The sequence below is a fragment of the Desmodus rotundus genome, chromosome 13 (genome assembly GCF_022682495.2).
Source record: "Desmodus rotundus isolate HL8 chromosome 13, HLdesRot8A.1, whole genome shotgun sequence".
In the NCBI taxonomy this organism is placed as follows: Eukaryota; Metazoa; Chordata; class Mammalia; order Chiroptera; family Phyllostomidae; genus Desmodus; species Desmodus rotundus.
Window position 1 is genome coordinate 73,220,883 of NC_071399.1, and position 14,572 is coordinate 73,235,454.

Genomic DNA, 14,572 nt, shown 5'->3' on the forward strand with positions numbered 1-14,572 from the left:
GCAACACCTGCGAAGCTCAGTAACGGGAAGGGCACCAAAACGAGCTACGACTGGACGTCACGAGAAGCGCCCAGGTGATGGTTGTGCGCGCTGATGAAGGATCGTGCAGAACGCTTCTAAGTGGCTAGCCCAGCGCGCGGTGCACAGTGAGCGCCCCCAAGTGTTAGCTACGGTGTTACTATCGGCGTCATCGTTGTCACCCACATATGGGAAAGTTTTCTACAGCAGGGTGACATCACCTCCAAAGTAGCAGGTGGAAAGGAAATTACAACCAGCCAAGAAGAGCAGGCTCAGTGTCAAGATTATCAGCGCCATTGTCAGCACCAACGGCCTCGGTCCGCAGGAACCACTCCGCATTCCTGGTGAATTGTGACCATCCGACCCTATCGTATCCCTCTCCAAAGACCCATCAATAGTTTTCATTGCCCACAGCACTAAATTTAAAACGTGGCTTTTCCCTCCGTATCAAACAGGTGTGTGCCACTCTCTTCCTCCCCATCTGCGTCCCTGACCTTGTTTTCAGACATTTGAATAAGCCGTGCTCCTGTCTCTCTCCTGATAAGGGCGCTACTAAGGAAAAGGAAAGGATGCAAAGTCAGTCAGAAATGAGTCCATTTGTTAAACCGGGCCGACCGAGTTCACTCCATGTGCCTGCTGTATTACTAGTGAAAGTGCTGGGACTGTGTGGGGGGAAATGGGCCTTCGCCCTAATTTAATAGGGGCTAATGGAGGAAGAGAACAGACGTGAAAACAGGTGTTCACAAATAATTATATTACTACACGTGTGCAAAATTCTATAGAAGGGAAGGGCAAGATGCTAAGGGAGACTATTCTGGGACGCACGCCGTGTCTGCGGGACAGCAGGTGCTGGCTGGCAGGCCCCGAGGCTGCCGCCTGAGGAAAGGGTCTAACCTGGGAGTGAAGGTGGGTGCCGGAGCCGGGCACAGCGAGGGAGATAGGGTGCGGATGCCGCGACGGTCCCGCAGGAGGAAATAACAAGGCCAAAGGCGGGACGGGGCACGGTGCATTCAAAGAGGGTCTGGCCAGGACAAGTCAGAGCTGGTGAGCAGCTGTCCGCTCGCCCGGGTCTCTGTGACCACCGTCAGAAGGCGATGTGCTGACCTAAACCGGCACTAGCTTTATTCTCTGTGTTTGTCTGAGAACCCAAGAAACTATCGTTACATCCCATGGCTGAGACTTTGGAAAACCAACAAGTGAACCAGCCATGCACAGAAACCCAAAGTCCTTGGGATATTTTGGATTACAGCTCTCATCAAAAACTAAGCAGAATGAATCATGAGAAATATGATGAAAACTTTGAAAAAATTATATTATTTTTGCCTTAAGGGAAAAAAGATGAAAAGCAATTTTATATTGGTTTTCTATATATGAAAGGGTTTTCTATATAAGAAGATGATCTGTTTTTCTTCATCTCCATTGAGAACAGAGGAAGAAATGTGTTTAATCAGCAGTATTAAAAATATGTTTGATATAAAAATTCCTTGACAATAAAGAGAATCAAGTTTTAGGGATAGTACAAAGAGAGATTTAAGTACTTTCCCCAAAGGCATTTATAAATAAGCCAGACTTCTTATACTGGAGATATTTTACCTGGAAGCAGAATGGTGAACTACGTTTTTTTAATTAGCTTGCTGTCCCAAGAAGCCCATTCCAAAGAAAGCAAAAGTGCAACTAAATTGAAACAATAGTGCCATCTAGTGTAAAACTCAGTAATAACACTCAATATACTGATCCAGGATTGAATAAATCCCTATATACTTCAGGTATGGACACCAGTGTGGTGATTGCTGGCGGGGAGAGGGGCATAAGGGGACTAAATGGTAATGGAAAAAAATATGCAAAGATTAAATCAAAAAATCTAATTAATCTTTTTAAAATCTAGATGCAAACCTGTTTCAAGATTATATTTCCCATTCATGATTCAGCCACATACACTTAAGGGAAAAAGAAGCCCCAAATCATCAGCCCAACTGATAACTAAACCCCCCAGAAGAGACTGGCCAATTGTGAGGACTTCAACAGTCAGAGTAGAAAGACTAAAGCCAACAGAATTGGAATGAATTGATTAAATTCTCCATAGCCACACTCCTAATGCGTGCCTTGGGTTTCCTAGATTTGAAGTCAAGTGCAAATCTCAGCTGCTGGATAAGTTATGACTGCTGATGAGTGGTCATCAGAAAGTTAAAATGATGGGCGGGGCCCTTTGGGCTGCCCTCCTACTAGTCCCTTCTAGGTGTTCTCTCTCTGACAGGTCCTTTAGGAAACACCCCGTTGTTTTAGGTGGTCTTCCTCTTACAAAACTCCAGTTTTGTTGGTAGTCAGGAAATCTTAGGTTCACAAGCTGCATTCGACTGAATTAGTCCCCACACAGGTAGTGTTTTGAAGAACAGCTCATCAAGGAATGTCAAAGTCTAGCTAACAGTCCTTTTGCCTTTCAGACTTCCTCCCTCCACCCGAACCCCCAATACACTCTCTCTCTCTCTCTCTCTCTCTCTCTCTCTCATACACACACATACACACACCCCTCCTTGTTGGTTCTCTTCCAACAATTGGAGGCTCACTTAAATTTTTAGTAGCAGCGTTTACAATAGCCAAGGTCTGGAAACAGCCCAAGGGCCCATCAGTAAATGAGTGGATTAAAAAGCCCTGATACATTTACACAGTGGAATACTACTCAGCTGTAAAAAGGAAGGAAATCTTACCTTTTTCGACAGCATGGATGGACCTGGAAATTATTTTGCTAAGTGAAATACACCAGTCAGAGAAAGACAATACCATGTGATCTCACTTATATGTAGAATATAATAAACAGCCCTGGCTGGTGTGGTGCAGTAGATTGAGCACCAGCCTGTGAACCAAAGGGTCACTGGTTCGATTCCCAGTCAGAGCACATGCCTGGGTTGCAGGCCAGGCCCCCAATAGGGAGCATGTGAGAGGCAACCACATATTGATGTTTCTCTCCCTCTCTTTCTCCCTCCCTCCCCCTCTCTAAAATAAATAAATAAATTTAAAAAATATATATAATTAAACAAAATAAATTGACAGACAAAATAGAAACAGAGGCATGGATACATGGAACAGACTGACACATGTCAGAGGGGAGTAGGAAGGGGGAACTGGATGAACAAAGGTGAAGGGATGAGCGAAAAAACACATATGCATGCATGACCCATAGACACAGACAGCAGTGTGGGGATGGCCAGAGGGAAGTGGGGCGGAGCTTGGGAGGAGGTGGAAAAGGAGGTGAGGGGGCATGGGGACATCTGTAATAGTGTCAACAATAAAAAATAAAGTTAAAAAAAAAAGTCCCTTGCTTTCCTGCCTGCCCTCCTGGAAACAACTAATTGTGTCCTCACTGATGTAGAATTTAACTTCCAACCTATCTGATGACAGAACTCAGCAAGCGGAAATGGAGATATTTGTGCCTCTCTCCTCAGTACAGTGGGCACGCTGGGTGTGCAGTAATTGTTGTATGAATTAGCTTTAATTAAATGATGCGATTTTCAGACACGTCTGAGGTTAGTCAGTGCTTTTCAAATCACTGATTAATTGATTATTCCTCCTACTCAAAGTTCTTACAATGAAGTTATTAATAAAAAATGGGGTAGTGTTTCCAAATTTGAGTTCTACAGACAGTAATCCTAGATTGCATACAGCATGTGTCGACCTAGTAACTAAAATTCTCCTAGATCACATGGGAAGATGCAGCTCTGAGGTGAAGAGAAATTAGGTATCAGAGAACCAAATACATCTACAAAAATATTTTGAAGTGACTTTTATTTAAATGATATTAACACAGAAGTTAGAGTGTCAATAAGTCATTGTTCATCTTTTATTCTCCCACTAAAAAGGAAGCTCATTTCCTAGAAAGTCTATATTATTCTGTCAAGGGGAAAATGGCCCAAGATTTTTTTACTGCTGAATTGTCAGATACCAGTGCTCCAAAATATTGAGACGTCCTCCATTTACTCACCAAGTCTGCCAGCCAGTCCATACAGTACAATGCTAGGTGCAGACGTAATCTCAGAAATCCCGTACTAACCTGTTAGTCCTTCCTTTCTCCACTAAGTAAGACATTTTCTACCTTATACCTTACATGTCCCTAGAAATCATGAAATATATTCAAATTCAGTCAAATCACACAGCTTTTTTTAGCTGTACACAGACACCTGCAATCAGACAGGTAAGCCTGATTTATCATTCATTTTGACAGACTGTGGTAGGGGACTATATACTTCAGAGGACGGATTTCCTGTTCTTCATCTAGCAGGGCGGGGGTGGGGAACAGTGAAATGGTGATAAAATGTGTTAAGTCAGCATGGATATTAAGAGACCGTACTACGCAAGCTGACATTGACACTCAAAATGTTTAACTACTATATGTAGTGCAAAATACTTAAAAGTTTTAACCCTACAGTTAGCAAGAAGATACAGTGTCCCTTTATTAGATTACAAACATACCTAGGAATATTCTGGGGATATACATTTTGTGTAAACACATCTGTATCATAGCCACCAAATAAGTGCCTTCAATTCTTATTTGGGAGCTAACCCCATTTAAAAATGTGCTGTCTTTCTCTCTCTGGCTATTTACAAGGGGTTGCATAGACAAAAGGGGCACCATGCAAATCTGTCGGTGTGGTTGTCTTTTTATTTTTATCAGCAAAGTCTCCACTGGAAAGAAGTTTAAAATTGGTATCCAAAAATGTACTTTTGGAAATGTTTCTAAAAATGATCTTTGCTTTCTCTGATTCTATTCAACAGAATTATCACTGAACCAATTTTAAGTAGCAACAATGCAACCCATGCAGATTTTGCAAAGCACTCTAACCAAGAGCTTCTTCTCTCCTGTTACAAACGAAAGTAAAACAAATAAGCCAGAAACTGTAGCAATGTATTTATTGGAAATGAACTAGACATTACATATACCCCATGAAGATGTAACAATGCATGAAGCATAACTGATGCAACATTTACAAAATCAGGAAAGCAAAGGAAATTCATTTTCAAAAGAAGTATTGTATCCAAGACACCTCAACCTCCAAACTCCATAAAACAGATTATAACATTGCCTTGAACATCCAGAGTAAAGTTAACTTCAAACTGAATTGAAAGCTTCTTTTCCCAACTTGAAGATTCCTTGGCTACCACCTGTATATCACACATATCAGGTAATTTTCATCACAAGAAAAAATAAAAATAAAAAACCTCTCCTACAAATAGAGACATTCCAGGGATATCCAAGCAACAGATCAGTTGGCGACCCCAACTGTATGAGGTACCCAGAATCAGCATTTTCTAGAACCTAGAAATTACATTACCTTGACTAACAAGACTTCATTTTCTTTTAACAAACTTCCTGGATTCGAGGGCCCGTTGATTTGTAACAAGAATCATTACAGTTATACCAAGTAACAGTGCGGAGGGGACAGCAGATGCTTATCATCTGCTCCTCAAGGTTTTCCAAAACCTTTAAAGCTTGACTCTTTCTCTGCAATATGGCGTAGCTTGTGTAAAATGAACTCCCTTCAGAGAAAATTACCGCAGAGAATCCACCTGTGCTAATGTAAGTACTGCAGAAAGCAGTGATGATAAGTATCGTTTTTGGAAAGGCAAAAACGCTGCACCAACTTCCGGAGGCACCATCCCAGAACCATCTGTGACGTGGAGACCTGCTTGTGTACTGTGATCACTACCTCCCTTCCACACACCGGGCAGGCGAGAACGTCTTCCAACGTGCTGTCCGTGGCCGAGACAGCTGGCGGTCCGAGTGCAGAGACGCGTGTGTCAGAAGGGCCTGGTGCCACTTTCCCTTCCCTTCCAACACATTCCACCATTTGTTTCCAAGACATTTCACAGTTCTCACAAACGTTCACATTGAAGGGGAAGATGGTTGTGAGCTTATGTCACAGTCGATCACCAGTCCCCAAAAAGTATCCGAACACAGCATATCATCTTTAAAAACTAATCATGATTGCATTCCCTTATCCTTCATTTAAGGTAGAGAAAAGTAAGAGCTCCCACATTTTGGTGGGAAAATGGCAAATCCTTGTCACCAACTGTGGCACCGAGTAAAGGGGAGGAGAATGTAGGAGTAATTTAAATAAAAAGGGGAAAACCCGGACAGGACAATTTAGGTCCTAAATTAAAAGTCTGACGCCTGATATTGAATTACAATGCTGGTCAAATTTGCCAAAAAAATTAGCAACATTCTCTTTCACCTTGAACTGAGCGGGGAGACTCAGCCACAGTGTCTTGCTTTTCCAAATGCATGTAAACACCACAAGCCAGTTGGCACAAAGCAGGCGGGGGAAGAAGACGTCCACCTTCCTGAAAGAACCACAGAAGCAGGACTGACCACCAGTCATTTTCCTCGGACACACAAGGTCAATGCATTTTAAGACAGACACACACAAACTGACACAAATGTTTCCCCCTCTCTGCTGTTGAGTGAGACATGCTGCTCTTTGGAGAAGAAAAATACATTCATTTTTGTCAAGTATATTTCAATATATAAAGATTCTCTAGCTTTGTTTCATGACAGATGAAATGATTTCACAGGTGTTAAGGGACATTTCACTTTTACTTCCCTTTGGTATGGATTTCATGAAGTTTTGATTTAAAAAACTGCTCTAAATCTGCATGTACTCTTTTTATCCGAAAGCATGAATTCTTGATGTCCATTTTATATCTGTACACAGTCAACAGCAGTAACAAAAATTAGTCTGCCTATGGCTTGGGATTGGCAAACTTTTCCAATCGCAGGCGCCCGGGCCGGGCGACGGCTCAGCCCCGGCTGGGTGTGCGGGCCGCAGCATGCAGGGTCCGCGCTCCCGGAGCGCCCGGAGCGCGTTCGGGGCCGCGCCGCGCAGTTAGGCCTTGCTGCCGGTCTTGGCTTTGTTGTTGGGGACGCAGGTCATTTCTCTCAGCAGCGATTCGCAGTCCGCGAGAGCGTCGGCGGGCAGCAGCTTCCGAATCTGCTCCACCGTCTTCTGATAAGCCGTTTTCTCCTGTTCCAGGGTCCGGATTAAAGATTTCATTTTGGTCTCTCTGGTCAAAAGATTTTCCAGGCTGGATTCCAACGTCTGGATTTTAGCATGAGCTACCTGTTGGGAGGGGCGGGGCGGAACAAAAAGCCTCCAAATCAAAAAATTTGAAGACTATGGCCCTAAACTATAGCAGCAGCCAGAACTTACAGGTATTAAGCAATCGTATCATATGGCTTAATAAATAAAATAATATGTGAAGTAAATACTCTGAAACCTTCCATGAAATGGAGATGTATAGATTTCTCAAACGTGTAACTACGGTACTAACAAAATACCTCTCGTTTCACTAAACGCACCAACAATGCAGCATGAAGTCATTGCCCAGGGCGGTGAGGGAGGGTCCTCCCTCCACACAGCCCTGCTCCCTGGAAGCAGGGGATCTGAGGCAGAAGCGGGAGACTCCCGCCCCTGCCTGGAGGTGCGCAGAGAGGCTTTCTACCTCTAAATGCAGATGCAGGGTGTTCTAAACACACAGTTAGGATCCTATCAGTTGGGGGGGTGTCAGGGGTAACCCTGTAACTTGGGAACCCAGACATGACAACACTGAACTGTCAATGAAAAAGTTTATGACAAAACCAAGGGGGAGGGTGGAAGCAAGGGAGGGAGGGAGGGAGGATTGTCTGGGGTGGGAGGAGTGGTGGGGGGTAATGCAGACAACTGTAACTGAACAACAATAAAGTAATTTAAAAAATATAAATAAATTTTAAAAAGTTTGTAACCACTAATAAAAATCATTATAATATAAAGCAAACACACCTCCCTAATGGGGTAGTACTTAATTAACCAGCACTGAAATATCCATGTAATAATGGACAACAATATCCCAACAGTTTATTTTTTGTTTTTGAAAACAAACAACGTTGGCTTTTTTTTTTTTTAATAAGAAAAGGCATAGCACTTTGTATGGGCCACAGCTAATGTAAGATGAAGGGAAAGGAAGTTACTGTCCCTATTCATGGGGAGCAATTACTCTAGAGTTCCCTCGTTTCTGAGCTATTTCTCTCCTAGTTGGGCCAGAGGATTCGCCACCTGGAAGCAGGCTGTTGTGTTTCCAGTCCGGGAACAGGTGCAGGGCTGGGAAGTGAGGGAGAAGCAGGAACCAAGGGACCGGAAGGTCTAACTCGGAACTCTCCTCTCCAGCCCTCCCAGGAGGCTCACCTTCTAACCTCCGGCTCCCGCCCTCAGGGCTCGGAGTACACGGCTCACCTTCTATAACTTGCAGGGGGAAGTATTAATCTCTATTAAATTGCTTATTGCACTTGCAAATGTGCCTTTATTTATAAGTAAATATATAATGTTTTATATCCCTAATAATTGTAAACTTGGTGTCAGGGATTGTGTATTCACATTTGCATTTCATTCTCTCAAACGTGTCTCCTTGTCTTTCCATTTCTGAGAGTTTTACTCTAGACAACTCTCATTCATCATCCCCAATCGGATTTGTGCGAGTGACTTCTGGCTGGTCTCCCCACCTTCTCTCCCTGTTCTCCTCTGTCCTCAACTAAGTTTAGACTGGTCTTTCTGAAGTACAGCTCAAACACTGGGAGATACTTCCCTTTCAGCAGGATTAAAGCTCCTTTGCTTCACACTGAGCGTTCTCTCAGTTCTGCCTCCATCGCATGTATCCCATCGCTCCCCGACGTAAATTGTGAACCGACACCAAGCTTCCCCGGCTGCTATGCCACAGCCCCCTTCTTCACGCCAACCCCTTCCCACTCCTCACTCGCTTCTTCCACCACCTGCTCGGAGTTGGCTCAAGCCCCAAGTTCCCCAGCACGCCCCCCATTTCCCAAATGCAACCCCTCCTTCCTTGAATTTAACCAAACATACAGGCTGGGGCAAAAGTTTGCCATTGCGAGCACCAAAGCACAGGTCACTCTTGGATTATTATTTCTTGTATTATTTCCATACAAACAACTGCAAGCCTACGTCTGCCCTGCCCTGTATGTACAACACACAGCTGTCTAACCAGGCTCTACTTCGAATTGCCATTTCACCGTTTGTGAGTGTATATTTCCTCTCCCAACCGACCTTTAAATTGATATGTGCACCTGCAGCCCCATAGCACGTGGGCACAGCCTGACACACGGTGGCCCGTCGGCAGCGATGGTTCGATCCACGTTGCACCCCGGGCATTCCCGGGAGAGCTCTGGACAGGCAGGAGGCATTCAAGCACTCTTTTGGTCAAATCTTTCCCTCTTTACCTGTAGTTTTTCGAGGAGGTCCATGTTTTGTCTTTTCAGCTGGCTATTGGCCCTCTCCAGCTTCTCCATAGGCTCACTGTACTCGCAGGCATTTGAGGATTCCTGAAGCTCGTCCTGCAGCACGTGATACTCCACCTCATAGGCATGCAACTGCTTAGAGATGTCCATCTCAAAAACCTGCGTGGAAACGCCACAGGTTAGTCTAGTCTTCAGTATGTGTACAGAGAGGCGGTCGGTGTATCTCGGGTATATTTCATAGAGATTCCCAAAGCCTTACTGATGGGCAACAGTATGACAAACCAAATGACAAGTGTGACTATCGATGTCAGGATGAATAGGTTATTGATACAGGATGAAACATTCTTAAAATGAGGCCAAGACACTACAGTAAGTTAATGTTCAAAGGTATTGTGTAACCAAAGTATATGTAATCTGAGAACTATCTCCCCAAATGTAGCAACCAGATAAACAACGTTAGTTACTGAGTAAGTCCTATGTTTGTTAGAGATCAACTGTGCTGATTAGTAAGCAAAATTGCACTGGGTATTTCTATAATAATGAGACCCCAACCCCCTGTAATTATTTGTCAATGGGGCAGAAAGGTCTTATCCTAAACATTTTGATCCATTTGCTAATCCATGTGAGCCTCTGAGGAGACACCTACATGTTCTACCACACGGAGAATCCTCAAAATCGCACACCCCAGCTGTGGGTTTAATGGGGGCTGCCTCCTCTCTCCCATACCGCCGCCAAATAGGAAAACAAGTTATTGAGCAGATAGAGAGTAGGCAACCCCTCACTTGTAAGGGGAGGTGAGGCAGCAATTGTCCTGTAAACAATGGTGCCTACTCTAAACACAGCTGACAAGGAGTGGACAGAGAAGGTAAGAAAGGAAAGCAGCCTTTCCTTCATATTAACTTAAAAGAAAAAATAACAATAGCAACTTTGAGGAAGAAAAGAAACTAAAAGATTAGGTTACTGAAATCAAACTATTATCAAATATTGTATCTATTTTATTTCTATCATATTTTTTCATTCCCATTTATCCCCCTTATACCCCCTCCCCCTGCAATCATCACACGGTGTCCATGAGTCCATTTCCCTTTTTGCTCCACCCCTCCATCCACAAAATGCACCCACCCCAGAGCTGCCAGCCCGCTCTCTGAGTCTGTCTCTATCTTCCTGTGAGTTCCCACAAAGACCCTGACTTACCCTACTATAATTAGATATACTCAAACCTTAGGATTTAAATGAGATTTCTAGACAATCTCGTTATACCTCCCAAACTCGTATCACTTCTTCCCTACTCATGTGTACAGATGATTACACAATCGATAAAATGATAGTATGGGCCTATATGTATTGGCATAAAAACGTCTAATACTTTACAAATATTTTAATTAAAAAATCAGGTTACACAGTAGCATGTATGGCATGATTCCAGCTATGTGAGAATATATCCATATTTATATGTGTATATAAGCAAAGGGAGATGAGTAAAAGTCTTTTGAGTTGAAAAGTTTTTAAATCTCAATGTGTCAGAGGTGAAGGGAAAAAGAAGTACAGATTGGTAGTTATACAATAGTCACAGGGATGTAAAGTACAGCATAGAAAATATAGTCAATGATGTTACAACAACTGTTACGGTTCCAGGTGGGTGCTACATTTATTGGGGGAATCGCTTGCTAAGTTATATAAATGTCTCACCACCAGGGTATGCACCTGAAACTAACACTTCTGTATCATATTAAAGGTCCACTGTAATGAGAAACATAAAACATCTAATCTCAAGGTGTCGAGATTTGTAGTTACTTTTATTTTCTTCTCTGTGCTTTTCTGCTTTACGTGCATTGTTTACAGTGACCGTAAATAAAGCTTATCAAAGTCCGCCTAATATCAACAGTTCTTTCATTGGTTAATCAACTCTAATTGTTAGAAAAGTCTCCCTAAACCAAGTCCAAGTCTACCTTCCTATAAATTCTATCCATGAATCCTAATACTAATCTCTAAAGCAGGCAATTCCCTCATTATTTTGAAATCAGATATCACCACTCTGAAACCACAATCTCTGACTGCTTGCTGGCCCAAAATGATATTTCTAAAGAATAAAAAATACATAAAAGTATGAAAAAAGCTGTACTTTCCAGCTTACCGAGCATTTTAGCAAGAAAAAACTGTTCGTAGATATTTGCAGAATAATCTGCTTGTGATTTAGTTTCCATGTAACAGAAAGAAAATGTTACGTGTAATAATATAATGAGTTCATGTTCTCATGAGAATTGCAGTATACAAAAATTTTCAACCTAATCAGCTACGTTCGCTCCTATAAACAACATGAGAAAGTAATAGGGCATGATTGCTGTTCCCATTTCGTAGGGGAGGAAGTTGAGGCTCAGGGAGTCATAACTTGCCCAAAGTCACACCGCTAGTAGGCAGAAGGGCATCAGAACAAGATCTCAAACCCCTTTGTCCAGCTGTAAATTCGGCCTGTTATCTGCCATCCCCAGTGCTTCTAGGAAAGGGGCGACCTTTATCGATACAGAGGATGACGGCCTTATCTACAAGTATAGTCCTAAACCTTTTCATGTCATCTGAGCAGCATCGACAAATAACTCCCACTTGCCTGCACCTATGAAAAGCAGGCACTAGACCCAGACCCATTCTCTGCCCTCATCCATTTTTCGAGACCCCGGGGGACAGACCTGGCTTCCCTGAACCTCCCTACACTTCAGTTCCTGCAGGCTTCAGTTGGGTGTGGTCCACCGGAGGTGCCAGCGGGAGGTCAGAGGGGCGGGAGGAAAAGAACGGATGTTTCTTCCTTGCTGGGCCGGTAACCCGAGGACTGCCTCCCAGCACGTGGGTATGAACATCCTCCCTGTTACTAGGTCCTGGGCACCTAGACATGATTTTTGGTTCCCTTCTCACTGCACACAACTCTGTAAATGTACCTTCGTTTGAATCATTAAGGGCAGACTCTGTTTCCTGTAAGGGACCCTGGTTGCTACACATCTCCTCATTTAAGCCTCACAAAACCCCGGGATCAGTGTTGTCACGCATTCTGGAAGGGAAAACACTAGGTTTCAGAGGAGCAGGTGTGCAAGCCAAACAACTAATGAAAGAGCTAGAAGATGATGCAAGTGCCCTACTGTCTAATTGCAAAGCCTATGCTCTCGCTTCATGTACTCCTCCTATTTTTCATCAGAATTTAAACTAGTACAAATATAAGTGGGCCTCATTTTCATTAGGTCTCCCTAACCCTATCGGTTCTATTGTCAGTCTCACCACTGGTCTAAATTGAAAGATTCCTGAAAACCCTTTATGTAGCCCTGAACCACTTTCCCGGTGCACAGCCACAGAGAAAATGTTACAGCGTAGAAATTTCACAGCAGTCTCATCTTTAAGTAAAATACAACTGATCAAATTTTTTTAAAAAACCTGTCAAGCAAACCTACATCTTTACACTAAAACATTCAATACATAATTATATATTAATATATAATATATAAACTGTTATATAACCGTATATCTCATTACTATCATTTAGATCATACCTGGGTGATAATTTTTTCCATTTCAGATGTATTCATATCAGGTAGTGTGTTTTTAAGAAATTCAACGATGTTTTCAAAGTTTTCACATTCCATTATAAGTGTCTCTTGGCTGCTCAGGAGGCTGAGTGCAACCTTAAATATAACTTCAGTTCCCTGAAGAAAAATAATATCTAAAAAAAGAGATACAATTTTTATGATTAAGAGTACACATCCACTCTTGTAAATAGCATGCTCTTTGTGCTAATCGTTTTGTGCGTGTGTGTGTATTTTTACCCTGGTTGTTCTTTTTCATTACCGCAGTGAGACCACCAAATATTTTGCAAAAAAAACAACAACCCTGGTCAAAATCACCTATATTTCAAAACAAAACAAAAAAATGACTGAAACAAACAGATGTTCATTCCTCTTACTAGAAGGTTCTCATTAAAATATCGCCCTGAAATAGTTAGCTCTATAAAAAATACATTAAAGCACCCAGCTACACTATGAATTCAGCAACTGTCGTTTCCAGGGCACAGAACTAAAATGCAAGCTCCTACACACGAATAGAGCAAATCACTTGTTTGATCTTTATAACACACATCGTGAAACTCAGGTTCGACACAAACTGCGAAAGGAAAGAAACAGCCGCAGGAAATCATAGCTATAAAATAAGCGGAGCGACGGGCAAACAAACATAAGGATTTTTAAAAAATGAGATTACTACCTTAAGAAGCCGTGTTGGAAAAAAGCATACATTTCCTTTAGGCTGTTTACAATTTTTAAACTAGACATAATTATTTATGGCAATGGGAGTTGTATCAATAGAAGTTATGTTGAAGTACTTTGGTAGCGCAAAAATCAGAGAAATCGAATAAGCAGAACATAAAGAAAGCAAAGCATCAAAGCATTCTGTTCCCTCTGGAGTCTTTAAAAAGAGGGAACTGCAAAACAATTCCTTCAAACATGGTCACTCCTCTTGCTAACGCATCGCACCCCTTCCTGAGGGTCTCTATCCTTCACTAAACTCAGAGGGAAGGACTGAGCAGCTGAGGCAGAGCCGACAGCATCACTCATGCATGTTCTCATGGCAAAAATCGAGTTCCTCCCAGAATTTCAATAGTGAGCTTCCAAGGGTAAGTCAAAGAGATGAAACATCGTAACATCATTACATATAAAACCTACAGAAGACCTATTACTAAGAACCCACGCTCCAGAGAAAACCTCACTGGAGAAAAGCAATCATGTGCATTCAATAAAAAAGAGAAATTTGAAGAATGTTCGATTCCGTGCATCTTGAATTTACTCTTTTGCTTCACTGTCTATAAATCGTATTGTTGCTAATACAGTGTTTCATTTTTTAAACCACAGCCCCAATAAGAAACATACTGAACAGTGTAATCTGGTATGGGTGTACATATTACACAAATACCTGAGAAACTGAAGTTTCCTCAAACAACACTTTCCCTTATTATTTGTAAAATCTCTCTGATATTTTCACTGTATTCTACTCATTTCATTTTTTCTCTAATGCGGGTAATAACCTACAAGTGAGCCAATACCATTTAACAAAAAGTGCCAAGTTAGCAAAAGCACAGTTGTAAGTGCTGACTGCTTACAGCACGGACACCAGGTGGAGGAGCAGAACGCAGCGCTGGGGGAGCCCCGCTGAGGCCATCAAGTCCCTAAATAGCGTTAGGACAAACTTCTATTAAATAGCTGTTGATTAAAGACATTTTGCTTCTTGAATAATGAACTTAAGACAAAT

The 14,572-nt window shown here is 42.4% G+C and overlaps 1 protein-coding gene across 2 annotated transcripts in view; it reads right to left on the bottom strand.

The window, feature by feature from the left end:
- Window positions 1-4,902: 4,902 nt before the first annotated feature.
- TBC1D4 (TBC1 domain family member 4) overlaps window positions 4,903-14,572 on the bottom strand; it is a 172,786-nt gene continuing 163,116 nt past the window's right edge. For both annotated transcript variants that reach the window (XM_045201816.3, XM_053916306.2), the window contains 3 exons: window positions 12,826-12,995; window positions 9,275-9,451; window positions 4,903-7,127 (listed from right to left, as the gene is read on the bottom strand). In XM_045201816.3, coding sequence (XP_045057751.2) covers window positions 6,894-7,127; window positions 9,275-9,451; window positions 12,826-12,995 — 581 coding nt within the window. In that variant the 3' untranslated portion in view covers window positions 4,903-6,893. The remainder of the gene's footprint in view (window positions 7,128-9,274; window positions 9,452-12,825; window positions 12,996-14,572) is intronic.